This window comes from Lepisosteus platostomus, chromosome 6 (assembly GCF_059453375.1).
Source record: "Lepisosteus platostomus isolate fLepPlt1 chromosome 6, fLepPlt1.hap1, whole genome shotgun sequence".
Taxonomy (NCBI): Eukaryota; Metazoa; Chordata; class Actinopteri; order Semionotiformes; family Lepisosteidae; genus Lepisosteus; species Lepisosteus platostomus.
In genome coordinates this window covers 21,966,565-21,992,973 of record NC_142616.1, presented here as the reverse complement: position 1 = coordinate 21,992,973, position 26,409 = coordinate 21,966,565, and the positions used below count along the sequence as shown (strand labels likewise).

Here is a 26,409-nt window from a genome sequence, read left to right as displayed (position 1 = left end):
TACTTGCAACAGTCAGCAATACCAGGGATGACCACACCCTCCTCCACGCACTGATACTTAAACAGAACCAGCAGCACCACAGTGTTAACAAACCAGTAAATCAAACTGTTTTATCAGCTTCTTGCAGTTCCCATGATATTTCTTCTGGTCCAGGAGACTCTGCAATACCAGGTCAATGCATGGAGAGGATGGGGCACGCCTGTGTTCCAGCTCTCTGTCCCAAAAATCAATTTGCTACTCAACCCACTTGTGGGAGGCCTACCAGGTGTTAAACTGACAAGAACAGAAACTTCACTTGAGCTCAGCTTTAAGGCTAAGGAGAAGGAGCGAAACCCCTGTGTATTTCCATAACAAGGTGCATCAGACAATGGGGCAGGACTTAAATAAGAACTGATACACTACCCTTAAATATTGTTCAGCAGCTAAGCAAGGTTGCCCCCAGGATGCCACTAACTTGGGCAAACATCCATGGCAGTGCATCCAGATCTGCTCCTTAGATCAGGAGGTTCAGATGCTCAAATCATTCCCAATTCCTAAGCAGAAGTTGGTGTGGCAGGGCAGACAGTGGCGGCTGGCTCCGATACATCTCTCCAGGACTCCACCCACTCACAGAGTCCGTTCTCCTCCTCGGCACATAGGCCGTGTAAGATGACCGCTACATCCGGGTGGATAATTCCTGTAAGGTGCTATAAAGCCACAGGCCTGTATGGTTTAAAAATACCACCTGTTCTTCAGGGTCATCTTATGGAAGTATGTATTGATGTTTTGAAAGATGTGGCATTTATACAGGTAAGACTGGAAGTGCTTTAGCAACTTGGATCACAACTAACAGCTTCTGACATCATGTCATAGTTCCACTCCAGGTGACTGAGAGGCTGACTGTAGTCATTACGTGCTTCCACTGGGGACCCATTTGATAAAACATTACAATCCCCATTGCAATGGCATCAGTGGCCACTACAAACAGTTGAGGCTCTTGGAAAGCCAAAGTGGGGGACTGGTCAGACCCTTTTTCAGCCTGTTGGGGGACTCCAAGCAGATCCTAGAAAGTAGGCTCCCTCTGTGGTAAATGGCTATGTCATCAAAGTCATAAACCAGAGGTAATGGCACTGGCACCACCAAGCTCCACATCTCTTTGAGGTCACAAAGGAACAACCGCAACTGTCTCTGGCCTGTTGTTCTTACTACATCATGCGAAACTCTGGTCCTGGAAGGCTGCAGTACAGTAAGTCACAGACACCTATAGAAGGTAGCAGAACCATGAGGACTTCAGATGTTAAACCTCTCCAATGAAGCCAATTATGTGAATTTGATCATGAAAAGCTGAGCTGGAATGGAAACCTGCAGATGCAGACGCTCTCCTGGACAGCGGTGGTACACCTCTGCCCTGCTGCTTGCCATCGAATTTAATCTCCTTCCAAAAGGAAGTGGCACCTCTTCAGGTTTAATGGGAGCCCCGTTCATGGGAATAATGGCCCTGCTGTCAAAACCTCTTCAGTCAGCTTTCTTGAAAGGAGCTAGGTCATTGCAAAAATTGATTGACATCACATGAGCTCCTTCAGTACTGCAGACCCAACAAAAACTCAATTGTTAGGTGGGTGTACAGCACTGATTTCACTGCCACACGACTGAAAAACCTTGCCCACGCTGCACGATGGCTAAGGCACAAGCCGTCGCAGGACTGTGCAGGCCAGAATCTCGGGGTCTCACAACCAGCAGGGGGTAGCAGCTGCTGATCACATTGCCACTAGAGGAGGTCCTGGTATTCGATAATGTCCAAGACTTTGGCTGGCATGCATCTCCTTCCTTCTTGAGATCCTCTTCAGCTGTTAAGAATTGGCACCCAAGGTTGTTCAGCAAGCCCTGCTACCTCATCAACAGCTCTTACCAGTCATACCTCCTCCTCAAATGAAGCTGCTGACACATTCTTCATAATAGGGTTAAGAGAGAATTATTTTCTCAGACTTTTGCACTTTTAACAACTCTGCGCTAACCCAATATCTCTAGCTAGCGTCAGCTTATTCCAAACCAGTAAACACCTACTGCAGACAGCTCCGTTCTCCCTACTATTAACAGAAAGCAAGTACAGGAAGGACCATGGGGTGTCACAGACGCCCCCCACTGCATTTCACACACAAGTAAAAGAACTAACAGATCAATAAACTGAACTATTTATCACTTCTTTACATTTCCCAGCATGCCCTTATGCAAATAAGCCCTGGATTCCCAAACCGTCACTGTTCCACAGCTCCATCTCGCGGTGCTTAGCTGCTGTAATACTGTATAGTATATAATAAAATGAATTACATTAAACAATGGAAAACTTAAATATATATGTGAAGCTTTAGAACCTTCCAGCTTTACATTTCACCTACAGCTATACTTGTGAAACTTTCTCTACCAACAAGGGCAACAAGCAGCACTGTGATAGATTATGTCTATACTGATCGGCTTTAAGGCCTGCCGGAGAATCCATAAAGCCTCTGCAAAGCATTCAACAGAAGAAAAGCCATAGAAGCGATATACTGCGTTTCGGGGCCCTGTAATTATACACATATGCAATATATACATTTGTGTTCACATATGCAGACATATACAATAGCCACAAAATAGCATAAATATGCAGAACTGTTGCCTTTCAACCGGCAATTCAATTCAACCGGCGATTTTTTTCCTTCATCAAAAGAACAGAGATATAAAAATGTAATTTGTGTTAAGGGTTCGTTTATTTACGGTGCACATTATGGAATCATTTGTTTCACAGAATCTCCCATTCTAGGTCAATCAAAACAACATGTTGCCCGTGTTCTGCCATTACAGGGGACTATGATCTTCAATAAGGTTTTATACTGTAGACATAACGGTACGCAAATACAGTCCGTTTGTTCGGTGTTACCAGTACAATTACATGTATTTACTAAACACTATACAACTACTATACGAGTAGTCGAACACAGATCTGAGACCTACATGGAGTGGCTATGTAGGTAACACTTGTTAAAGAGCCTTTAAGAACACTGAAGCCTAAAATGTTCTGCACGACTCTCGGCAATTCGAGTTTTTAAAGCTATAAATACATTATACATAACCTATCTTCCACAGCTGCTGCCTTAACACCAGACGACACTAGAAAAAAAACAGCATAATCTGATAGGTATTTTGTTCGTGTTTCCTTTAAAATAACAAGGGTAATGTCCCTACTCACACTTCCTCTAACGTAAACACGCGTCAAGGCCATTGCTACAGCGTTGCGGGGCTTATGTTACAACCAAAAATAATATAGTTTCCTGAACAAGCCTTCACTCACCGCGAGGTCCACTTCAGCAGCACCAGCAACATGTCAAAATACCACAGGCAGCATCTGGAAGGTTTTTCCGCTACTGTCCTCCTCGCGTAAACTGGATGTTCAATCAGTTGTAGTTTATTCCTACGCCCGTGATTATTTTCACAGCAAATTCTTTACATATATATTAACGTCATTGACTTCTACGGGTATAGTGGGCGGGTACATCTGAGCGATTTTCTGTTCTGCATGGAAGGGGGGTCCCCTTCTTGCCCCATAATCCACAGCGTGGTGCACGCAGACTCAGGAGGGTCTGGCTCCGGCTTTCCAAGGATACGTAACAGAATGATTTCATGTTATCTGCTGAGTGGCAGTCTTGTTGCGTCTTTGCACTAGGTTAAACCCATTATCATTATCGCACTAGCTAATCGCTTTGAAGAACTGAAGTTGTCTGTTACTAAATAGCACTAATATGAATAAAAAATGGAATGCATCGCTCACATTTAGTTTTGTGCCCAGAAATAATGTATTAGGCGTGCATTGAACATGTAAAAACATTTAGTTTCGTCTTATTTCTGTGCACTCATCGGATCCACATTATTTTAAATGTCATGCCAATATTTTTCATATTGAGAATCAAGAGAACTGATCAGAGGAAGTTGAAGAGCCTTAAAATAAGCCACAAATTGCTGCTGTATAAACGTATTAAACGTTTTTAAGCAGAAATGTTTATTCTCTGCGGGGGGAAAAAAACAACTTTCTCAAAGATGAAAGTCTTGCTTTTAGCTCTGAGTTCATTACAGATTCTGGGTTACTGTGAGTGCAAACAATTAACAATGCCCTTTAACTCTATTCATGATCAGCAAACAAATGCTTAACAGAGACTATAACAGCTTAGCCCTTGTCTGTAAAAACATGCCTACCAGTTTCAATAAAAGAGCATCTGCATTTGTATCACAAGCAAGTTACAAACGTCCAAGCTTTATATTTCATTATTGATACTCTCGTCTGTCCTGCAAAGTCTGCAGTTGTCAGCCTTATTAAAGAGTGTCGAAATAAGACATGAGAGAAAAGAGAAGGACAAAGATCTATACTGTGGTTCATGCAGCCTGACATGACGTTTCTTTATTATTAGTTTTCGTTGAAATAATAACTTCACAAGTTGACATCACTCCACTACTGTGCTGCACTCTACGTTTTCTCCCTTGACTCCCAATTGTCAGCTATTTCTATCATTTTCTAAAGGAAAATGCAATTTGTTGACTTTCTTTCCTGATGATCAATGCCCTGTTCTAAGAAATTTGATTTGAATGAAACCTAATTCATGCCTAAAAGCTTTGACGGAGACATCCAACTCTCCAGAAAAGAGCTATTAGAATTCCATTAAAGCTTTTTCTGGCAATCAGTTCATTGATATCTGACAAGGGATTTCCATGTGTAGACATTAAAACTACCTGTACCGTCTTAAAGCTGTCTAGTGGCAGGTACAGTATGTTTCGGGAAGGTATGTGTGCAAGGCACAGAGATAGCTTGTAGGTATATTTAGATTGATCAAATACTGTGTAAAATGCAGAAAATAGGTTTGTATGTAAATATAGGCACTATAGTCAACCTGAAGAAATTGACTGTATTTTAGATAGTTTCAGATTTCATGAAAACAGCAAGTGAGTTAGAAAGAAGGGGGATTAAGTGGGAGATAAAACATCCCTAACGGCTTAAAAAATCTTGCACTTCATGCACAGACAAGGGCTAAGCTTTTATAGCCTCTGTTAAGCGTTTGTTTGCTGATCATGAATAGTTAGAGGCCATTGACAATTGTGTCCATTCGCTGCAGTGGAATGTAACCTAGAATCTGTAACGGATTTCTTACTTTTAAAAAATAAACCCCACAATGTTTCAAGAATGTTCTTGTTTTTATATTTATTTCCCGGTCGTTATCTATCTCTAGCCTCCCACCCTACTAGAGATAATAAAACTCAGGAGTTAAAACACATTGTTATCTGTCAGAAAAAGATGTTAATAACTTTTTTTTCTTTGAAGAGCTCCCTCTGTGGTCCAGCAACAGGCATCGTTCTCGTCTAAAAAAGAACATGTAAAACTTCCCTATGGGGATACTCCGCTTTACTTTTCTATTTAAGAGTACGGTGCAGTAGATGGGTGCCTCAGCAGTGTGATTAAAATTGTGCCAGATGCTTTTGTCGGAATGTTGCTTGCCGAAGACACAAGCAACGTTATGTTGGGTCTTAATACTGTGCCTGTACCGATCTGTCATTTTTAATGACATAAGGGAACAAAGGCTATGTTTGCTCTCTCCCAGCTCAGGGATTACGAACACAAGACAGGTGACCCTTCTAGCCCCTTAGGTAGCTAGTAGTTAATTATTGCCTTAGCAGGAGGAGAGGGCTTTTGCCTGCGTCACGCAATTTCGTCTAAAACGTTCTGCGTCTGGCGTAAACAAAGAGCGCTGCTGTTGCATTTGGCCGAAGTCGATTCAAGTGTTTTAAATGCCTCTGTGCATGGGTAAAAAACGTACGATTACTAGAATAAATAAAGTCTCGGGTCGCTTTTGCCTTCTGCATCACACTTCTCTGTCACGGTTGCTGTAGGTTTTTTTTTTTTTGCGTTGGGCATCTGCTAGGATCTATAATGGAAATGCGGCGGGACATCAGAGCATCACCCCACACACTTCCCGGAGAACAGTAAATTTAGGGTGACCAGACGTCCTCTTTATCCCGGACATGTCCTCTATTTGAGACCTGAAATATCGGTCCGACCGGGATTTCTAAAATTCCAAAAATTGTCCGGGATTTTCCTTTGCTCGTTACTCAGACTGTGTAAACAAACATAGGCCTACATATTTTCGGTCATTCCATGTATTACCGGTAGATGTTTTGAACTTACACGCAGCGTAGCTTGAAAAGGGTTTTTGTGTGTGTGGCTATTTTTATGGCCATGAGAAATAACAATGTTTGACTTGTTTCATGATATTGTTTCGTTAAAATTGTTCATTTTTGCAAACAATGAGGACAAGTTATGATGTCTTCATTTTCCCTAAGATGTTAAGACTTTTGTTGTTAAAATGGAAAAACTTTAAGAATAGGGCTATATTTTAGTTTTTTCCTTGTTTGCCATTATGGAAGAGAAATAGCAACCCTGCAACTGTTTACTAAGTTTACTAAGAAGTGTAATAAAAACTAGAGAGTTTAAATTGATTTTTTTTATTAGAAGAGGTAAGAAAGATTCATTACTTTGGAGGCATGTGCCGAGTGTCGATTATTCCCCTCCCCACTTTTTTTGAAAACCGAAATATAGTCACCCTACTAAACTGCAACATTTTGCAGATCTGCAGGAATCTGCGCCACAAGAACGCGTCCACAACTTTTGTCAAAAGCCTTTGTGTTCTGTAGAGACAACACACGAGTGCACTAACGAGGGATTCTTGCTTTAAGGCGTTCATGGAGGAACGCGCAGTTACGCAGGGCTGCGTCTGCCTGCGCTACAAAAATGATATTCAGGACGTGGCCGACTGACAATAGTCTCGGTGTTGTTCATAACGATGAATGTAGTATGAAAACGCTGCTGGTATCCAGGTACTGGGAGCAGGGAGAGTAAAATTGCACCGCACACACATACTGTAGGAATAATTTAGAGCCAATTAACCTAGCCTGCATGTTATTTTAGCTTTAAGAGTGAATTGGTAACTGAAGGCATGGTTGTTGTTCCAGAGTTTATCACCCAGAACATGATAAAAATCAAGTGATGAGAAAACTTTTACAACTCAATTATTTATTCAAAACACAAAAGGACATAGTTACCCTTTTCTGAACTAATGGTGTTTCTATTAGGAAGACCTAATAATACAAATACGTGAAAAAGTAGAAATTTTATGTGGAGGAACAAGTCATAGTTTATTCCATGCTGAAACGCTTACACCCGAAGAAGGCTCCACAGCAGAAACGTTTCCTTTCTTCTCTTTTCAGCATGGAATAAACCTATTACTTTTTCCTTTGCAGCCTGCGCATGCTGACGCAGCTCCCCACCTAGAAGTTTATATGGCCGAGTGTAAAAAATGGGCATGGGACAGGGCTGTATTTGCATTGAATGGCCAGTGTCGCCCTAAAGCTGACATCACACTTTTTGTTCAAATTTAATGAACTGCAGTTGTTGAATCTCGCTGCCTTTTCTGTCCTAGAGAGTGTCAAATTATACGACTAGGAATCGGCAGGGGGTAACTAATTCCACGATTCCCTCATGACTTTTCATCACGGTTCCAAATCTTGTATTGCGCTACGAAAGTACCCCGAGGTCGCCTCATTTTCGCAGCCAATCAACGTGGAGCGCACCGGAATAAGAGGAGGAGCACCGCACGAAAATAAACAAAAAACAAACACGAAACATCGAACAGACATCTGTGCTGGCTCCAGAGTTCGACGAGCCTCCATTTGCACAGTCCAGAACACTTGCTTCCCTTCTTCCCTTGCAGGTACGTGTACCCCCGGTTGAGAACCACTGATAATAATTAATAATAATAGTTGCTTACACTTATATAGCGCTTTTCTGGAGACTCCACTCAAAGTGCTTTACAAGTAAAGGGGACTCCCCTCCACCTCCACCACCACCAATGTGCAGCATTCACCTGGATGATGGGACTGCAGCCATAGTGCGCCAGAACGCTCACCACACATCAGCTATCAGTGGGGAGGAGAGCAGAGTAATGAAACCAATTCATAGAGGGGGATTATTAGGAGGCCATGATTGGTAAGGGCCGATGGGAAATTTGGCCAGGTCGCCGGGGTTACACCCCTACTCTTTTTGAGTGACGCCCTGGGATTTTTAATGACCACAGAGAGTCAGGACCTCGGTTTTACGTCTCATCCAAAGGACGGCACCTGTTTGTTTGTTTTTTTTACGGTATAGGACCCACATGGACCGCAGGGTGAGCGCCCCCTGCTGGCCCCACTAACACCTCTTCCAGCATCAACCTTAGTTTTTCCCAGGAGGTCTCTCATCCAGGTACTGACCAGGCTCACACCTGCTTAGCTTCAGTGGGTTGCCAGTTGTGAGTTGCAGGGTGATATGGCTGCTGGCTATATATACTGATCTATATAGACTCCTCTGCCGCACCCACCTTTGTCCTGCTTTGCCCTTATGTTACCTCAAAGGCAGCACAGTCCAGTTTAGGAGGTTCAGTGCTGATTAGAGAAGCGGAGCAACAGACCTGCAAAAGCAAATGCAGTTTCCAGCAGGAAAGCCGCAGGAAGGCACTGTGAGGCGACTAATCCCACCCTTCCCTCAATCAGCCACGTCTTGTTGCATGGAGATTCCCTGTCACGGCCTGACTCGAACCTGCAATGCCTGTATCGCATAGCTCATCCTTGACGTGGGTCTCTGTCTGTTCAGGGCTTGGGACCTTCAAACATTGTTCAGGGGGTGTGAAGAAACAAAGGTTATCTTTCAATTCCCAGTGTAGTAGCGTGTAAAAGTTAGGGAATCAGTGAAAAAGAAACTGAATCTTATAAGGGATTAGTTGATCTGCAGTTCTTCTTTTAACACCACACAGGTCATAGCAGTATTATATAATAAGATCATCCTGAGATGTATCATGTTAAATTTGTTGTCTATATTGAAATGGGTTTCATGCAAAGGGAGACATAAGGGTTGAAAACTACATGATGTACAGTAGCGAACCCAGGGAAAAACTTCTGTTGGCCGATTACTTCTGGAAACTCGGATACAAACAGGAAGTGCCAGGCAGGCGGCTGGTTTTCTTAGTACAGCATTTTATCGTGTATTCGCCGGCAAAGATGATGTCGATAGCTTGTAAACGGAGCTTGGTGCTCGTGGCTTTTGGTTTTGCCGTTGCCCCGTTTTGTTCCGCCGGCAACGTCATGCGAGGTGCAAAAGCGAACCATCGTGCTGGAGATACACCAGCCATTGCTGAATATTTCGGTACTAAAAGCAGGTATGAAGAGGTGAATCCTCACCTCATAGACGATGCGCTTGCTGTCAACGAATCTCTCTTAAAGCTCCCTTACAACGATTGCGTCCCAGTCCACCTTACCGCCGTCATTCGTCACGGTACCAGGTACCCAACGGCGAAGAACATCAAAAAGCTGCACCAGCTACACAAGGTGGTGCTGGAGAAGGCGCAGGACCTGGGCGAGGGCTGGCTGGACGAGATCAAAAACAGGTGGAAGATGGATTACACCGATGACATCGACGGGAACATAGCCGAGAAGGGCAGAGAGGACCACAGAAACCTGGCAGTTAGGCTGGCAAAAACCTTCCCCTCCCTCTTCACGGCGGATAATTTCCGTCAGGATCGGATGCAATTCATCACCAGCACCAAGCCGAGGTGCGAGGACAGCGCCAAGGCGTTCATCCATGGACTGGTGATGCACCACTGGGAGCTGAAGGAGCCTTTGGACGGTATGCAAACTTACTACCAGAGTGATTTTAATTTCACGTTTAGATCATCTTCGAGTGACCGCGGAGATCTGTGTAGTAAGCAGTGTTTTTTTCTTTTGCTACTTTGTTTCCGGGCGTTCTCTCATTTAACGCAGTGCCCTGCAGGTCTACTTATATGTCATGTCATGTCATGTCATTTGGCAAACTGCTTTATACCATACGGTGTCGCGGGAAGCCGGAGCCTACCCGGCAAGCAACGAGCGCAAGGCAGGGTACACCCTGGACAGGACGCCAGTCCATGGTAGGGCAAGTGCAAGCCAATCACACATGGGGACAATGGAGGCCACGGTAAAGGCTGAGGGGGGTGGAATTTGGCCTGGACACTGGGATAACTCCCTGCTCTTATCGATAAAGTCTCCTTACATCTTTAGCCAAAAGTAAATGTGATGAAATTGAAAGATTTGTCATTTCATACTGGAAAGCAAAAAGAAATCGAGTCCTAGTGTTCAAGTTTCTCTAACTGCACCTCTGAATAGTGGTCGTCCATTTGCTAGTTTCACCTCTAAGTTAATGAATAAAGCAGAGGAGAAAGAGCTTGAAAATATTAGTGTAAATAACGTCAGAATTATTTTTATGATAAAGGCTGCCATCCTGTCTTTTATTTATTTTATAGCATTATGTATTCATACTTTTAGTTTATTGACCTTTGATATAGCCACGTTTGACGTGGTATGGACATCATTACTAAATGCTGAGTGGGGTGATTATGTGATTGTTTCCTCTTAATGTTTTGTACATTGATTCATGTTTTTCTTGCAGTTGAGAAGCATCTTCAAAGAAACGATAACCTGATGCGATTCTTCGAGCATTGCCGGAGGTTTGTTGTCGATGTGGAGGAGAATAAGACAGCCCTGAAGGAGGTGGATCTGTTCAAAACCAAGGCAGAAATGAAGACAGTTCTTGAAAAGGTAGCCAGTCGGCTGCATACTGCATACAGTGACCTAACTCCAGGTAAAAGTCCGCACTACACCCACTAATTAATCATATTAAGAAGCTTAAGAGTTTTAGAAATAGGCATATCTAGTTTTAATGAATCGATTCTTTCATTTAATGGTGCAAAGAAAAATGACAGAAACCTCTGAGCAGAAGTGCCCGTCTGTAGTGCTGCATGGTCAGTATCCAACAGGTTGCACAGATCACTTTATATTACCAAAAGCTGAAGATCTTTGAAAAGTGTTTAATTTGTTTTATAATCATAGGCACAATTTCAGTTAGCTCACTGCTGGAGCCCAGTGACTAGAGTTGTGTAGTTGTGGTTGTGCCAAAGCTCACTACTAAAAATTAACATTATATTTTATCTCCACTAGATGGTGGTATTACCTAAATGTTTTAACAACACATTATAGTTGGTGTAAAACTTGGGCAAGGCTGTGGTTTTCACAACTTTGAACTTTCCAATAAATGAATTGCTCAATTTATCCTTAATTGCTCATTTGACCTATGTGTTGAAGATCACTTTGATATTTAAAGATTAGGAGGAACAGATGATTTGCATTTGCAGGGGAATGGAATTGCTGAAGTCCAGTCTGTCTGCAATGCAGCATACTCAGGATCAATACACACGAAATGAAGTGATTCTTTCTGACAGTTACTTTACACGAACAACATTAAATTTAATTTAAGAGCTACAGGTCAATACAATATACAGGAACAATGTGCAATTTCATTTTTCTTTCAATACATTTTAAATGTATGTTGAATTTGTGGTTCTGATCAGATTCAAACATTGCATAGTTTTTATACTTTTTCTTTTAAAAGAAATTGAAGGTGAATTTCATGTGTGATCCAAATTGAACTTTTAAGTACTGCAGCAAATTGACTTGATGTGTAATTATATTGTTATAAAAAGGGCATAACAAAATGGTGCATAAAATGACTGAGCAGATTAATCAAGAAATAAAGTAAATAATCATAACACCTGACTTGTAAATGATTTTGCCAAGAATTTACCTGAGCAGTTGGTATAATTAGAGGCACATGAGTTCTTTGTTTTCTGACACAGCTTTGGTGAAAAGAGTAATAATTCATGTACACTAAACAAATATTTATTACCAATGATAATACACACACTAAACAGCACATAACAAACATACACAAGTTACACAATGTACAACTTTACAAATAAGGCGTTTCAGAAGGCTACTACCTAATCACCTCAAATAAACAGATAGCTGCCAAGTTTGCAGCTTTTATATAATGCCTACAAAGACCGAAAGAAGAGAAAACTACCTTCAAAATTAAAAAGAATATGACCTGCAGTTAAATCTCTCTTTATGCAATCCTGGATGCTAAACATAAATGGGAACTTATCTCCCTATTCTAAAAATGCACCCACTAACCACAAGAGGCCGTTTTTAACCGAGGGATTCTTTACACAGGAAACCAGGGATCCTTACAACATACTGGCAAGCTCTCTAAACGAGATACAAATACTTAATAACAGTCTGGTCTTTCTGAATGACCTGGACAAAGAGCTCTCACCTTCTGCCTTCCTCTCCTGTGTCCTTCTGTCTTTTCCTCCCTTCATCTTTTTCTCTCCTTTCTTTCTGCCTGCTTTCTGCCTTGTTCCTGGACTGTTAACTGACACTTAGTCATATACCCAGAACTTAATTAATTAAGGTAAACCAAGGTAAATGTTCTGATTGCTTTGATCACTGAATCTGGCACCTCTTCATCTCGGCAAACCTTCCCTTACTTTTTTAATCTGGAAATGTTGACAGGAGCCAGGTGTTTACCATTGTATCTAGATTCTTAAAGACACTTCTTAACAATATCTTCACATTTCTCTGTGCAGATTTAATTGAAGCAGCATTTTACTTGTGTTCCTATGAGTTTGCCATCAAGACCGTCAACTCTCCATGGTGCAATCTTTTTGATGAAGAAGATGCTAAGGTACTGAAATATACACTTGGAACTTTGCAGATACAAAAGAGCATTCAGGACCAGACAGACAAGATAGCAGCTGTAGCTTGGAACAGTTAAACGTATGGTACTCTATAAAATATGCAACTGCACAATGAAAATGTTGCCGTCTGGATTTTACGTAAGCAGTTCATAGGAAACATAAGATGTAAGAAAGAGGGAAGTTGAAAGTTGGAAGGTAGTTTGGGAGGCAAACTTTCTCAAGCACAACAACTCCGAAGCATGGCATCATCAAGATACAGAGTCTACAGGACTCCCATTCAGGCTAGACCTAATGAATCTGATATGGACATCAGAATTCCATTGCACCTACAGAATCGGTTTGCCAAGTAGCAGCTAACTCAATGGGGACCACATCATCATCTTAAGTGAATCACAGTTTTTGGATAGTATAACCAATGGAATTAGAAAAAAAGAAAAAGAATTTCATACTTTCTGTGATGAATACCCTGCTGTCCCAGTGAGAATTGAGGGCAGACAGAATCTCACATTTACCAAAATATTATAGCCAAAAACAGGAGGCATCTGTCAAGAAGCTCAAGCACATTTATTTGTAGACTGAGGTCTTTCTAAATCAACTTGTGGGTACTGTATCATTCACTAAGGCCATGAATGAATTGTGTAGAGTATGGTATTCTGAAACAAGTGATATCGTTATACTTAGTTTAAAAGCTTTTTTGTTAGAGCTAGTAAAAAATTGATTAGAAACTGTTTTTATCTTTACTTGTGTTTGGTAAAAATGCTTTGCTTTCTATTTTGAAAGAATGCAGCTGATCAAAACAAAAAATAACAATTTAACACAAGTGTTAGTAGCATATTCATGTCTGTGTTGCTCACGGCAGGTTCTGGAGTATGGAAATGATCTCAAACAGTACTGGAAGAGGACCTATGGTCATGAAATAAACCGAAAATCCAGCTGCCCCCTCTTTCATGACCTCTTCGAACGCCTAGACAAAGCTGCGGAGGACAGCAAAAAGTGAGTAAGAAAGAGTTCAACTAAAAAGATTTTCAATTATGAATGGATGCATTTTCAATGAAACACACTGGTGCAAAAAATTAAGCAACCTTAGCATTTTCAGCATATCCAGTATTTACAAGATCCAGAATAAGATTCACAGTAATTTACAATGTGTAGAAGAAGTGGGACTTTTCTTTGAATTTCTAAAGCTGCTGGCTCTTGAAAATAACACTTTTTGTTTTGTACAAGGTGCTTGCAGAACGTCATTGCCAATTGCCAATCATTGCTAACATGCCACAAAACTTTTTCATAAAATGTCTAACTTAAGTAGCTCTTTCTCTGCCAGCCTTCCTGCAATGACTGCTGTGGGCAAATTATGTAATCAGTCTATCAATTTTATATACTATACATGTAAGTAAGAGCCCTTCAATCCAGAGCATTCTCAAGGCACATTACATACATTATACATATAAAGAAGCACAGTAAACAAAAAATAAATATGCATCCCATACATAAATGGGGAATTAAAAGAAAGAAATGGATGATGAATTGAAGGGCATTGAAAACAAGCACATTTTGAGGTGAGATTTAAAAATGGCAGCAGAGGGGTCATTTTTAATATGGTCAGAAAGAGTATTTTAAGGGGTGGGGGGGCTACTGCTGAGAAAGGTCGGTCCCCTAACGTCCGATGTGAAGTTCTTGGAAGGCTGAGGAGTCTAGAGCCAGAGGACTGAGGCATGCGATCTGGGACATGTGGGGATAGTTACTCTTGAAGATACACAGGATGTGCTTGACTCCTTTCTTTTTTTGTCCAATCATACATAGCAATGGCGACACATGAAAAAGCCAATCAAGACACCTATAAAAGCAGAGAAGCTTCTTTTTTTCAAAATTTTGAGTCTCCAATTCTTTTTTTATCATGCTGTCACACATCAGCTCACATACATATACTGGTGGAAGAAGGAGGCCCAAGTCTTTTCACTCCTGTGGGAGATTATGCTGTCATTCCAAAAAAGCTTCAGCTCGTAGTGTTGGAAGTGTGAGAAGTGAAGGTGGTGCAGGTTTACAGGACAACGATAAATATTCTTATTTCAACTGGGACAGTGATAGTGCAGATGTATGAATATGCATAGATGAATGATTCATGCAGGAAAGTTGGCAGATCTTTCATTCCAGAAGGTGTGAGTATCTCACTTTGGTGACTATCACCAAACAAATCTGTAAGCATGTATAAAGCTGTACATTAGATGAAAAGCTGTTAAGGTGTGTATTTGAATAGCTGTTTAATAATGTGACTATTTTAATTTAAATAATTTATGATGAACACACTACAAAATAAAATCACATCACATTTGTGTGCTTCATAGGGAGAGACCTGCAGAGGCAGTGATGGGCCAGAGGTCAGAGGTTCTGTGCCATTCAGGCAGCGCAAGAGTTCAATTTGAGGTTTTCTGTTGGAAGCAGGAGTGTAGGCAATTGCAGGAGAGGACAGGATCAAATATACAGTAACTGTCTGTAAATATGATGTTAGGTATTTACAATGGGTGTGTTTTAATTTTCATGTTAAGCACCTCAGTCTTGCAGCACCACCTGAAAATCCATGTACAGTGTGTGACAATGACCTGCATCCTGTTATCAAAAGAGAAGAAGCAAGAATTCATGGGAGCTGTCTGACTGTAGGGTGTAGGAAAATACTGGACAAGCTTGATCACATTGCTCGTTCATGAGGAAACCTTAAAAACAAGGTAACGCTGAGCAAAATAATTAAGAGGAAAACACAACTTAAAACCAAACATCCTAAGACAGTAGATAAAAAACCTACTTTTTCAGAAAGAAAACATATGCATCCCATGTAATCCTGTTGGTACAAAGGCAATAAACCACAAGGCCACACACACACACACACACACACACACACACACTTCTAATCCTGTTTGACTTTGAAAATACAAAGGAAGCTGGCAAGATTGGTAATGAAAACATCCTGTCCTAATTAAAATACTTGGTACAGTATATACACGCACACTAGTTCATAGACTGTGTTTGAAAATACATAAAAAATCAGCTTGCTAAGATACACAGATGGCAAAGTTTAAACATGTGAAAAAGTTACTTGTTGCTCAGGCGTGCGTCCCAGGCAGACTCAAAACTACTTACTGTGCTGCAGCAGTAGTACTACTTCGAACTTGGATGGATGTTTTGCTGTTGTAGTTCTGAAACCTCAGCAAGGGTTAACATAAAAAAACATCAGCTTCGATGGCTTCTGCTTCGGCTTACACCTGAAGAAGGCTCCACAGCCGAAACATTGTTTTCTTTCTTCTCTTTTTAGAATGGAATAAACCTATTACTTGTTCCTTTGCAGCCTAAGCATGCTGACTCGGCTTCCCACCTGAACTACTATGAAAAACATCTGTGCAATGGTATTCTGAGTTATTGAAAGCACAATATGTAAATGTAAGATTACTGAAGGGTATTTTTTGCACAAATTAGCATGAGTAGACTTCACAGAAGGTAGCACTGATGCAGAAGACTCCAATCAAATGGTCATAGTAGAGTACATTTGTGTCATCCCTGACCAGAGTTCTGACCAACTTTAATACTAAATTTACAATTGACCTTGTTAAAGCTAATTTGTAGTGAAAAGGTGAAAAAGGATTTTTTTAAATTGTAACTATACCATGTAGCAATTGCTAGTTATTATTTGTAAATGCTCCACAGCTTTATTCTGTTATAGAAGAAAGTAGATAATTAACAGATACTGTTACGACCCCAAGTGTCTAGGGGAAAAGGGGTGTAACATTTAGGATAATTCTTTTGGAAGCAGGTGGGTTTTGGTGAGGGACTAGGAAGCGTGATAACAAGGGTAAGGAACTAGAGTGGTGCCAAAGGAAAGAAAATAACAAACAAAATGGAGCTGGCTAGGACAGTGAGGGAAAGCTACTGGGCTGTACCTGTATCTCTTAATATTTGAATTGGTTTCTGATCTTTTGGTTTACCTGTTAGTGAAACAAATCCCTTCATAAGAAATGGTTCATAAGAAGGGTCAGGAGTATTTTCAATAATCGAAGGAACAGGAACATGGGAAACAGCATTGCTAAGCCCTACACTCTTAGTTTTCTGCTGCTGCTGCTTACGTTTTAGGGCCAAACAATCTGCAATTATATGACCCCTCCTGTGACAATAAAAACATTCACGCTCCTCTTTAGGATGTGAAGAACTAGTTTTTACTGGGGAAAACTGAAACTGGGAACTTGGAGTAGACAGAGTCTTCTCCACACACGCAGATGTGAAAACATTCCTGTGCGTGAGCACGAACTCATCTGACAAAACAGTGGCTTGCGCTAAAGTAGCTACTTTTTGCTCATTCAAATACACAACAATGCGTTCAGGCAAACAGTTCTTAAATTCTTCTACGAGCATTAACTCACGCAGTGAGTTAAAGTCACTCACTTTACTTGCTACAACCCATTTATCAAAGAGAGTGCCCTTCTCTCTAGCAAATTCAACAAATGTCTGGTCTGACACTTGACGATGATTTCGGAAGCGTTGTCTATAAGCCTCAGGAACTAATTCGTAAGCCCGTAAGATAGCAGCTTTCACAGTATTGTAATTCAAACTTACTTCTAAAGAAAGTGTAGAACAAACTTCCTGAGCTTTGCCCACTAATCTACACTGCAAAAGCAGTGACCAAACCTCCTTAGGCCAATGGAGTGATGTGGCAATTCGCTCGAATGCACCAAAGTACGAATCAACTTCCGTCTCCCTAAACAGAGGAACTAAAGCAATGTGCTTACTTACATCAAAGGTGGAAGAGAGTGGATCTTGCAAAGGAGACACACTAGAGGCCTCGAAGGGGGTCAGCTGCGCAGCAGGAGCATTCCTTTTTGCTTCTAATTCAAGCTGACGGAGCTTAACCTCTTTCTCCGCCTCGATCTCCATCTTACGAATTGCAAGGCGCAATTCAAATTCTGCCTGGCGTACTTGGGCTTTTTCCTGCGCCTTCATGTGCAAGCGGGCCAAACGAACTTTCAGACGAGTATCGCTTTTTGACCCAGTGGAGACTGGAGAGAACGGTTCAAAGGGAGGCAAGGTGGCCTTGACCTCAGCCTCCGCTAAGTCTTCAGCCACCCCCTGCACCTCGTCCTGTTCTTCTACAACCTTCTTCACTAATGCAATGACCTCTAACTCCACCAACCTATCCATCACAGCTCTCTTGATGTCCCTTTTAAGAGCTTGCGTCGAAACCTGAATCCGGAAGGATCTGCAATTTGGAACAATTCGTCCTTCCTACACCTATCCAGCTGCTGAAAGGAAGGTTCCTCCACAAACTTTCGCAAATCAAAAGTAGCCATAACTACAGTACCTTACCAAAACACAATCCACAAATCAAAATCCTGTACCAGTCCTAAAATGCACAAAAGTACCAACACCAAAATTCTGCAACACAAAAAAAAAACCTTAGGACGGGAATTTGATATCCCGGACGAGCCCCCAATAATGTTACGACCCCAAGTATCTAGGGGTATAGGGGTGTAACATTTAGGATAATTCTTTTGGAAGCAGGTGGGTTTTGGTGAGGGACTAGGAAGCGTGATAAGGGTAAGTAACTAGAGTGGTGCCAAAGAAAAGAAAATAACAAACAAAATGGAGCTGGCTAGGAGAGTGAGGGAAAGCTAATCTGACTACAAAAGAAAACCCGAAACACACGGTCTTCGGCGTCTTCAACACGCTAGCTATCCTGCACTGATTCTGCGTGGAATACTTGAGAACACCTTTGCTTAGTCTAGGAAACTTTTGGAGCCGTCGTTTTACCATTTGGAGACAAACAATCGCTGTTTCTTTGAATGTTCACAATGCAGAAACTCTCGGCTTGCTGAAACTTCTCAACAGGACATTTTGGAGCCATCAGAGACTGGGTTGTCAATTTTAGAAAGCACTTTAGCCTCCAAAATGTAAAAACAAATAGGGAATCTGCATCAAATTAGCAAAAGCTGCTCAGGAGTTGAGGGGTGTAGTATCCAATTCAGTATCCCCAGAAATCTGTATCCCCCTCCATAAAGTGTACACGCTCCACAAAACTTTCCTGGATACTTAATACAGGCAGCTTCTTGTGTATGTTTGTGTCTTTGCTTATCAGTATACAGTTAAAAATGCGCATGTTGTTTGTGTGTGTTTTTATTGGCTTAAAGCTCAAGATATCTTTACACAAGATAAGGAAACCAGAAAGAAAGCACACAAAGGCTATGTGCATCATTTGTCCTTATGTGTTACATCTAAATCATTTTATATGTGCAAGGTGAAAAAAATCCCACATCCCTGAGATAAGGGGGCGTGCGCATTTCGGAAGGGGGATACAGATTTCCAAGGAACACTGAACTTGATACGACACCTGTCACGCACAGAAGAGAAGCGTATAGGTCAATACAATCGTGACCGAACTTGCTTCGAAATGCAAAAGAGCAGCTCAACTGTTTAAATCACAAAGAGACAGGCACTTTGTCCAAGTGCCTCGGGAGACAGCATGTGGCAAAGCCTCTGCTCGGTTAACACTCCCTTAAGCCCCCAGCTTTGAAAGACAAATACAGGAATCATTTGCTTGTGTACTGGAAATCTAATGAAAGGGACTGGGGCAAGGAAAAACCGTTCTTGGACAAGTTTAACAACTCTTTCATGCTCAAAGTTGAGTATTATATTTGCTCTTATTTTCTTTCTAGTTTTAATATCAAGCCCTCCACCCATGTTCTTACCACTTCTTCCAATGTAGGGCTGGAGGGGAGCTGGAGCTGATCCCGGCAAGCAACAGGCACAAGGCAGGATTCACCCTGGACAGGTCGCTAGTCAATTGCAGGGCAGACACACACAGGAATGAACAGACTCACACAAAGGCTAATTTGCCCGGAAGACAATTATCCAACCAGTATGTCTTTGGACTATGGGAATGCAAACACAGGAAAACATACAAGCAATTCCGACCAGCATGCGTCCATGCCTCCTGGTTTTATAGTATAAGTACACATTTTGTGTCAGATATCCTCATGCCTTTCTTTTCTCTGTATACCCACACACACAATAGTTTACTGGGTCTCTGATCTGTACTCCCACAAAGCAATCCATCACAGATTGCTCGGTGGAAACAAGACACCTATTCTATAAGGTCTTTTATACTGTATGTGCACTGGGGTTCAGTCGCAATGCTTGTACTGGGAAGCCAAGATGAGAACAATATGCAATTGGCTTTACTAAATCAGGTGCTTATAAAAAAAGTTCTCAGTTGTGTTAATTTGTTTTTTAAATGAGCAATATGTTTGGGTCATTTTTTTGCCACTATTTTGTATTAAAGGTACTACATAGGATTGTAATGTAATTAGGAATAGCACTAGGCTGTTGCACCTTTTAGAGTTTTCCTAGTAGGCCAAAAAACACATAAACAATAATATGCAAAACTTGTAAAGATCTTTTGTAATAACAAGAATTTCTCTGTTCAGCATTCACTGAAATTCACCGTATTATTCAACTTAAATCAATCTCAGTTACCATCAGAAACATTTTGCAACAGTACTGGAAATGATTAGGTGCAAAGACAGGATGTTTCACCATTTTCCAGTAAAGTCCTTATGAGAAATTGTAAAGCTCTGTTAAAGACATAAGCCATTTCTAAATAGAAATCAGACTTGCCATGTATATGTTTTAACAGTGAACGCAGTGTAAAAAAAAGGCTGCACTGCCCAGAGATGTAATTCACACCACGCTACAGTGGCACCACAGCTACTGGGATTCCAGTCTTTATTATGAAAGTGAGCGATGAGATTGACAGGTCAGTGGTGTTCTCTAGATGGAGAAATAGACAAAACAACAGATCTGATCACTAACTGCAAAGTTGAATTGTGTGTCAATCAAAAACGAAGGAGGCAACATAATCTTGATCCGACACACTGCAGTTCTTATTGTAAGTAAAGGTCTAGTGTTCTTGTCCAGGGTGCAAGGGCAGTGGACCTGTGGTCGTGACATGGTCCCTGAGACATGCAGAGGTTCAGTCAGGGGTTAACAAGATCTCGAAATTACCTTGTGCCATCCATTCCTGGAGTGTGGAGTTCAGATTGTGATCAGGTCAAGGCAAGAGACTAATAGAACACAGCTAACTTCTTGTAAGCTGTGACTTGTCCAAGTGGCTACCAGGGGTGATAAGCATTTGTAGTTGGTCATTTATATTGCTTACCAAATACGTACAGCAAAGGTCTGTGATTTAGTTTAATAAGAAAAGCAGTATACAAGCAATGGAATATCTCTCAGAACCTTCAGAAGCACTATCCCATGTATATCGGGAGGGACTCAAACATTTTGTAGGTCAGTGTGGAGCTTAGGCCTTTGTTGTTGTTTTTTCCTCACTCTGTAATTAAAGGGCACTAGTTCTGTACCTTACTGCTGTGTTTGTATCACTTTTCCTGAGATGTACCTATTAAGAGATCAAAGGCATCCAAGTCCCCTGTGTGCCACAGCCAATAGAACCAAGAGTTTCTGTTCCGAAGCACAAAAACCCCAGACAAAATAAACCATTCAAACAGGTAAAATCAAGGCTGGAACCACAGGTTCCCCCCACCCTGGCACTGTCAGACAAATGTTTTATTTAACAAATGTTAAGTAAACAGTCCTCTTTCGCTTGAATCACAGGGTGATTGCACCTTGGAAAAGCAATCAGAATTTTACCTTTCCCTCACAATTCCGCATCTCATGATTTTTATGTGAAATGTAATGCTGACTTGCTAAACTGTTCTCATAGAAGAAAAAAAACACCTGTTTTAAAATCTGGAGATATATGTTTGCTCCAATATAAAGGTGCCTTTTTGCCTTTTTTTTAACAAAGTAATCACCTTTTAAAATGGCTATATTCTTGGTTATGGAACTTGCTGACCATTAAATCCCTGTGTTGCACCTAGAAAATGGCCTTTTCTTTTTAAGTCTTTTCCTCTAAATGCAGTCTCATGTGCTCATCCCATACAAACAGGGCAAAAGCAAGTAAAAAGAAGCAAAATGCCCAGCAAAGACAAGGGCACGACTAAGGGCTGTGGGCGTACTGGACCATTGAGCCTTGGAAGCCGGTTCCCTTTTCTTGAGAAATGGCGGGATGAGATTCTCAGATCACTTAGCTACTGAAAACTAAACAAGCTACAGTAGATGGCTTCCTGTTGTTTGCAGACAATATGTTCTTAAAAAGGAAACAGTTCTGATTTAAACCCACAAAGTACTGTAACAGGAACTCAACAGACGGGAATGAGAACGGGAGGCGATAGTGCTGCTCGAATAACACTGCAGAGGGCTCAGAATCATTCTCTGATGTTGTGTTGATCATGATTTAAGATCCAATTTTGTGATTTTATTACAAAACCTTATTTAGCAATGAATTGCTAAATTGGCGGTTGTGCTCTAATAGTGCAGTGCAATGATAAACAGAATTGACTTTGGTACGGATATGATTTAAATGGGTTTCCACATGAGAAAATCACAATAACAGAGTCATGTGTTACACGCAGTTCACTGGCACCTGTAAAGTATGTCACTGTATTAAATATTTCCATGTTGATTTGGAATGTACTTGCATTTAGCCTAGAGACAGATACTCAAGAATTAATATTTTCTGATATCATTATCTAGCAAGATTGCTATTACATATTATAAATTCTGTCAGTAAAAATGGGAAGACACAGAAGTGTGACTGACTGGGCTTTTGTTTTTTGGTTTGTCTGTTCTTACGAGTAAATTATATGCACGTTGAGCAAACAGACTCCATATTATAGAATGACTTCCTTAATAGCAGGATGAGGAGCTTTTTAAAACCATATACTTCTCAGAGGTCCACTCCTTCCCTGGTCAGATAAATCACCATTGTTGACACTATCTCAATTTAGGTGTGGCTCTGTGTTTGACAAGACATTTACTTTTCAAACTCGCTATCATTATTGCGTTTGCCATTAAACTTCACAGCTTTCTTATCATCTTTCTGATCCACAGATGAAGAAATAAACACCATAATGTAAAATAAATACTGGAACAGAATATATAGTTTAACCTTTGGAGACATTTTTATATTAGGGACCGCCTTCCTTGGGTAACGTTTTAAACAGCTGCTAGATGTCTTCAGATGCACAAGGTGTGCAATGAAGTATGTGCTAATCTATCCATTCACTTTCTAATCACTTCCTCCAATTCAGGGTTTCAGGGGAACCGGAGCCTATCCCAGCAAACAATGTACACAAGGCAGAGTACACTCTGTACGGGACACCAGTCCAGGGCAGATAGACACACAGACAAACACGCTAACACAAGGGTTAGTTTTCCCAGAAGGCAGTTAACCTACCGGTATGTTTTTGGACTGTGGGAGAAAACCCATACGTCCCAATGGGAGAACACACAAACTCCACACAGACAGAACCACAGGCCCAGAATTGAACCCAGGGCTCTAGGCTCTGCTGCGAGGCTGCAATGCTAACCACTGTGTCACTGTGCCACCCAGTATGTGGTGATACACTATATATTCCTATCATTCTGAAACGTCCAGTTGATCACTTCTATGAGAATTGTGTGACATTATTGTATGTATGGACTGTGACATGTTAAAGAGTTGTATTTAAGAGAAATGAGCATTGATTATCAAGTGGGTAGTGCAACCTACAAGGGAACTAACAGGTTAATACCCGCAGTGAATAGTAAAAAGCAAGAGGAAAAAAACATTTCAACTGTCAAAAAAAGCTTAGGATATCTTATAAACACATGTACTATCAAGAAGATTATTGACACCCCATTTGTTTCAATTGTTTCCATCCTTGAGAAACTGGAGACAATATTGAGCAAAAGCTCTGTGGTGAAAATCCTGTTGTGCAAATCTAAAGTATGTTGATTTAGGAGGAAGTTACACTGCTGTGTCATTTAACATTTTGTAAAATGTGTAAGTATGTTATAATTTATGCCATTTGTTACATAATAGAGTAAGCAAAGTTTGGGGGTTAAGGTTTCACCCAGTTCCTCGGAAACCTCAGAAATTATAACAACATTTGGTGGCTCAATAGCTTATTATTACGATGGCTTAAAAACAGAGCGATCATTCATTGTTTTTTTTCTAAGTAAAGCAGAAAAAAATAGTCCCAGTTTATGTATTATTTATACATTTATTTAATTTATATTATTTATTTAAGCCCCATCGCAGAAAGGAGGATTCAGTCCATCCTTGTGTTTGCCTCTCAGGTTTGCCACTGTCGAAAAGCCGGTGACCATACAGGTGGGCCACGCAGAGACCCTCCTTCCCCTCCTTTCCCTCATGGGCTTCTTCAAGGACGAGGTTCCCCTGACCTCCGACAACTTCGCCCAGCAGCAGAACCGCACCTTCCGCAGCAGCCAGATCGTGCCCTACGCCTCCAACCTGGTGTTCGTGCTGCACCGCTGCCGGGACAGCCACAGGGTGCAGCTCCTGCTGAACGAAAAACCGCTGCCCTTCCCTCGCTCCAGCGACCCCGCCCCGGAGTATCAGAGCCTCCGGGACCTCTACGGAGAGCTGCTGGAGGGCTGCGACGCCAGGCGGGAGTGTGAGCTGCCCAACCACAATTTGAGCAATGCGGAGCTCTGAGCACCCCAGGCCAGAAGCTCAGAGGGGCGAGGGGGGCTGTGCCTGCGGCGTTGTCTGCTCCCTGTTACCCTGGGTGTTTCTTAGTAGCTGCCATCTCGGGGGCCCCTAGAAACAGACGGAATATCTGGCATTAGTTTTTAGCACCATTTCCATACTGAAGGGATCAGTACTGAGGCATGGGTTTGTTGCGTGGAAGCAGTCTCAATAAGACCTTCTTTTTCTGTACACCACTAGACTGATTGTGAAGAATATCAGTTCCCTAACTAGCTTCAGTGCTTTAGTTTGAATACTATAACAGCCTTTAGGGAGGGTTTGCCCTAAAATTTTCCATTTTTACCTAATCTGTACTTGTTGACTGACAGATAAGTGTACCGTAAGGGATATTTTTTTGTTGGCTGCCTACATATTATTCGTTTTTTGTACAGTTGTACACTTGACTGAATTCTGCCAAGGGGTATCTGCCTTCTGTTTCAATACTGCATAGATCATACTTTTGTACTGTGTTTTCTGTAATGATGCAGGAGAAAGTAAACATCAGAAGCGAAACTGATTCTAGATAAACTTGAACTCCGCTTATACAACTCAGTGCAGCAGATAGCTTTTATCCTAGCACATATTTAACAGCAAGCCCACCTTGGACTGATCAAAGCAGTGTTATAGTGTGGTGTGGTAAGCAGGAGAGCAGGGGTTCCTCATACTGGTCCTGGAGGCAGGCCCATATGCATGGTCGTTCATTCCAGGTGAGCTTTATTACCAGAGCAAATCCTTATTTTAACTAACAAGTTGCATGATTGAAATATTTATGTTTTTCTACAACAATATTTGGATTTTATTTTACTTAAGAAATGAGATAGTTACAAGGCAACCTACAATGTTCTTAAGAGATGAACCAGTGAAACGTTGAAATGAATACCATTATTAAGTCATTAAGGGTTAAATTGTGTAACTGGGAGCATGACTGGAACAAAACCAGCAGGCATGTGGTCTTTCAGGTCCAGTACGGGGAACATGTGCTGTAGATCCTATTTCCCACACTAAACAAGAACAGTGCCTTGTGCAGTCCAAGGTGGGTTTGCTATGAAGTACAGTGCTTGGATAAAAGCCATTTGCCATTCTTGCTTGTTACAGCTGAGTTCCAGTTTATTTGGAATCGGTTTCACTTCAGATCTTTACTCCTGCACCATTCCAGCAATTACATTATTAAAGTAGGCATCCTGTCCAACTCACAAATCATGAGTAAAACAAGGTTTGGTCTCTAATATGATAACTTATAGACTAATTTTATTGACTACCTCGGAAATTATAGGAGTTTTAATGAAGGGTAAGTATCCTTACGGTATCTTTAAAGTTTGATTATTTCTTTTCTAGTTGAGTGATTTCACATTTTGGCAGAAAATTCCTGAAGGCCTTGTGTTTTTAGAATCAGATCTAAAACACACAGCACTCACATTACTGATATTTTAATACATGATTTACAAATAGCACTTTATATAATAAAGTCTTTTTTTCTTATGCTACAAAGTTTCAGTTTGATTTGGTGTAGGAACAATTCCAACGGCACAATTTATTACATTAAACAGTTCTTTAGAAAACTAGACCAATTTATTCACGGTAGTTGCTGTTGTGCTGTATCTTCATTGGAAAAGAAGAGATACTGAACCACAGATCAAGAAAGCATTCCATACATACAAATGTAGTGCTTGTATATGTAGGACAGTAGTAATACAATTCTGTATGCCACAGCAGTGTTTGAAAAAGCTTTCTGTGTACATAAGTGTTTTCAAAAATAGTCACATTTCATCTTTCTACCTACACTGATTGGGTATTTTCAGAACTTAAAAATATAGCAAGGTATACTCATTGTTAAAATGATATTTTTACTGGTAAGTACATTTCTATATTTTTGAAGACAATGATTGTATGATTTACTGCATTGCCAGGTAATGTGTAAGTGTAAGGTGCTTTTTTCCTCAAAATGCTAGTAACTTATATTTTGTTGTGATTATTTATTGATTCCTTTGGTATTTTATTGTGCTCGTTTCAAAAGCCCAATAACTTTGTAGGAAAAAAAGCAATTTGTCTGGCCAAAAAATAAATAGAAACCAGTAGACATTGTGATTACTGCTTTAATCCAGTTACATATGCTGAAGGTTGAATAAAAGT

General features: G+C 41.0%; 2 protein-coding genes and 1 non-coding gene across 3 annotated transcripts in view; 1 reads left to right on the top strand and 2 right to left on the bottom strand.

Moving 5' to 3' along the window:
• sgms1b (sphingomyelin synthase 1b) overlaps positions 1-3,541 on the bottom strand; it is a 68,991-nt gene extending 65,450 nt beyond the window's left edge. Inside the window, exon 1 of the mRNA XM_088634824.1 lies at positions 3,308-3,541. The gene's annotated coding sequence lies outside the window, so the exon portion shown is untranslated. The remainder of the gene's footprint in view (positions 1-3,307) is intronic.
• LOC148661311 (U2 spliceosomal RNA) lies at positions 135-325 on the bottom strand. Its single transcript, XR_015939840.1, has one exon. It is a non-coding gene; the product is annotated as a U2 spliceosomal RNA (small nuclear RNA).
• Positions 3,542-8,988: 5,447 nt separating the features above from the next.
• On the top strand, positions 8,989-24,796 carry minpp1b (multiple inositol-polyphosphate phosphatase 1b). The gene is made up of 5 exons (XM_088634819.1): positions 8,989-9,712; positions 10,511-10,702; positions 12,546-12,643; positions 13,516-13,649; positions 23,868-24,796. The coding sequence occupies exons 1-5, from the start codon at positions 9,088-9,090 to the stop codon at positions 24,244-24,246; spliced, it is 1,428 nt and encodes a 475-aa protein (XP_088490945.1). The 5' UTR covers positions 8,989-9,087; the 3' UTR covers positions 24,247-24,796.
• Positions 24,797-26,409: the final 1,613 nt, after the last annotated feature.

Coding starts and splice junctions, on each gene's coding strand:
- minpp1b (XM_088634819.1), top strand. CDS start 9,088: ATGATGTCGATAGCTTGTAAACGGAGCTTGGTGCTCGTGGCTTTTGGT. Junction 10,703..12,545: donor ATACAGTGACCTAACTCCAG/GTAAAAGTCCGC, acceptor TTCTCTGTGCAG/ATTTAATTGAAGCAGCATTT. Junction 12,644..13,515: donor TTGATGAAGAAGATGCTAAG/GTACTGAAATAT, acceptor TGCTCACGGCAG/GTTCTGGAGTATGGAAATGA.